At 37.5% G+C, this 2,369-nt stretch overlaps 1 protein-coding gene across 1 annotated transcript; it reads right to left on the bottom strand.

Moving 5' to 3' along the window:
• Positions 1 to 242: 242 nt before the first annotated feature.
• On the bottom strand, positions 243 to 1,948 carry LOC104590286 (UPF0481 protein At3g47200-like). The gene is made up of 2 exons (XM_010248880.2): positions 1,676 to 1,948; positions 243 to 1,576 (listed from the first exon to the last, which is right to left on the bottom strand). Exons 1-2 carry the CDS (start codon positions 1,800 to 1,802, stop codon positions 519 to 521), a joined length of 1,185 nt encoding a protein of 394 aa, XP_010247182.2. The 5' UTR covers positions 1,803 to 1,948; the 3' UTR covers positions 243 to 518.
• Between the last annotated feature and the right edge of the window lie 421 nt (positions 1,949 to 2,369).

Raw genomic sequence — 2,369 nt, 5'->3', positions numbered from 1 at the left:
ATACTATGGGAATAGACTATTCTGATTCTAACTGTAAACCAAACAAACCCTTAATAAATTTCTTTTTTTTTTTGTTTATGTTCAAAAAGATTCATCAAGAAATGAAGAAAAAAGTTTGTAGAGGCCTGCTTCTCTTTCAAACCAGACACAGCCTAAAGTAAATATAAAGAGTAAATTTATGAATGATTCTTAGTGAAACAAAAAAGAATACAAAGCGAGAATTAAAGTTGCAATACGTAGAGTTTAGTGAAAGTACAAAATAATGCATTGATTTTCCTAAATTATAAAAAAAATGAAAATAATGCATAGATCAAATCTAAGTAATACATCGACCAAGAGACGTAAAAACAATTTAACTCAAATTCTATCCATTTCATCTTAACCACCACCCAGTCTTATTCATTACAATAGTCTATAAAAGCATATGCAAACCTGTCGCACGTGATGAACCAAACTGAACTGATCTCACTGGTGTCTTCAAGTCTTCAACAACAAGTCAACAACCTCAATATCACTCATCAACTGTAGAAAAAGTTTCGTACGAAAGTCGGCAGCCACACATGCCAACGATTCTTGCAATAATCTTTTATCGGGTGGCAGATATCAGAATAACAAAACTTAACAAGAGTAACCTCCTTGCAGAGATTATTAAAGAGTGAAGAGACGTTTTTATCATCGCCCAAGAGATTGGTGATAATGTCACGGCAACAGAGAAGTTCCACATCTGACGTGGTATTAATGAGGCTATCCATCAAGAAAGCATAGGATGTGAATATACAAGGGCAATCCTCGGTGATACAACATTGCTCCCATGCAATTAGATTTCTCAGCAGAACCTCGAAGTGATCTTCAATACGTAATGGTGGAATTTCCAACACCCCTTTAATGAATTTAATGTCCAGGAAACTTGTTTCTTCATGACCCTTCTTGAATTTGACCCCAGCCCGTTGGAGCCCTGTTACACTGGGCAAGAGATTCTCTCGTGGAATCGCCATTGATGGCGAATATTTCACTTCATCTAACAACACATTGTATGTCAGATCGAGCAAATGCTTGCTACCTATAAATTTGGAAGTCTTTCGAAGTAGTAGTTGGTCGTTTGGAATTAAAGGCTTGATGAAACGAAGGGCGAGCCTTGTGAGAGACTGATTTTCATATTGGCCGGGGAAGTTCGACTTTATTTTATTGAATAACTTGTCAAGAACGAACAGAGGAAGTTGGTTTTCAAGTAATATCATGTCACGGACCAGACTAGCATACAACCAGTTGGTATTGAATATTGGGTCATCCTCATCCCTTTTAACTTCCCTTGCACTCTTTAGAAAGAGCTCAACTATGAAGACACCATCAAATAGCATCATTTTCAAGAAATCATTCCTGCTCAGGTTGATGATTTCTGAGTATGATTTGCGGACTTGTTTTTCTAAGCTACATAAAACTTTGAAAAACTCCTGTAAACTTTTTAAATTTGACTCTGGTGTTATTGATATTCGATGAAGAAGTGCTTTGACATATTCCCTTTTGCGCTCTTCCATGGTTTGCAAGCTTTCTTTACCATGGTGATAAGGGCCGATAGCTATCAACTCAGGCACATAAGCATATTGATTTATTTTGTGAAATTTCTCAGGCACTCTATGAATACAACAAGATGAGCTATAGGACGATGAAGACTTACCAGTAAGCTGTTCTAGATCTTTGAGGGTAGAAACAGCCAATTCCTTGCTGGGATCTTCATCAATATCCAACGTAACATAGCATGCATCCCCATTGGTTTGATGAGAAACGATCTTAGCATACGCCATTCTTTCTACTGTATCATCGATCTAAGATGAGATTATTAGCAGTAGCGCTGCATTCACACGAACTGGAGAGAGGATTCCAATGGTCTGTAATAGAATTTAATAATATTCAAACATTGACTGGTTGGCCAACTAACCTTCAAAACTACCATTTCTCCTGTGAGCGACTGATTTTCTTTATCACCCCACTGCCGTTGCTCTGTCATTTTAATCATCAATCGAGCTCCTTTTCTGTGAACTCTGCTGTTCGAACTGGTGGCTATTCCCACAGAAATCCAAGAAAATCATCACCGGTCGAGTGCTAACAATCCCAGATCGGATCGGATTAAAAGTCTCTTGCAGCATTGTTGCTCATACCAAAATTTTGATTCAGATACGTCTCTTCTCCTCTACAATTTTCCCTTTTTCGTTTTTTACTTATTAGTTACTTAACGGAACAAAAACATTTAGATGAAAAGCACCGGGATAAGTGTCACACAGCTATTAGGTGCTCACTCATTCATTGTGCTTACCTAATTTGCCTATTTCATACGAACACCTACTAGAGGTGAAAACAATTTGAGCTTTATG

The sequence above is a fragment of the Nelumbo nucifera genome, chromosome 8 (genome assembly GCF_055504915.1).
Source record: "Nelumbo nucifera cultivar China Antique chromosome 8, China Antique-T2T, whole genome shotgun sequence".
NCBI lineage: Eukaryota > Viridiplantae > Streptophyta > Magnoliopsida > Proteales > Nelumbonaceae > Nelumbo > Nelumbo nucifera.
The sequence above is the reverse complement of the archived record's forward strand: the minus strand, read 5'-3'. Positions and strand labels throughout refer to the sequence as shown.

Bases quoted from the DNA above. Each gene is read 5' to 3' on its own strand.
- LOC104590286 (XM_010248880.2), bottom strand. From the start codon at position 1,802: ATGGCGTATGCTAAGATCGTTTCTCATCAAACCAATGGGGATGCATGC. The intron at 1,577-1,675 runs GTAAGTCTTCAT...CTGAGTTGATAG, and splicing joins AGATCTAGAACAGCTTACTG to CTATCGGCCCTTATCACCAT.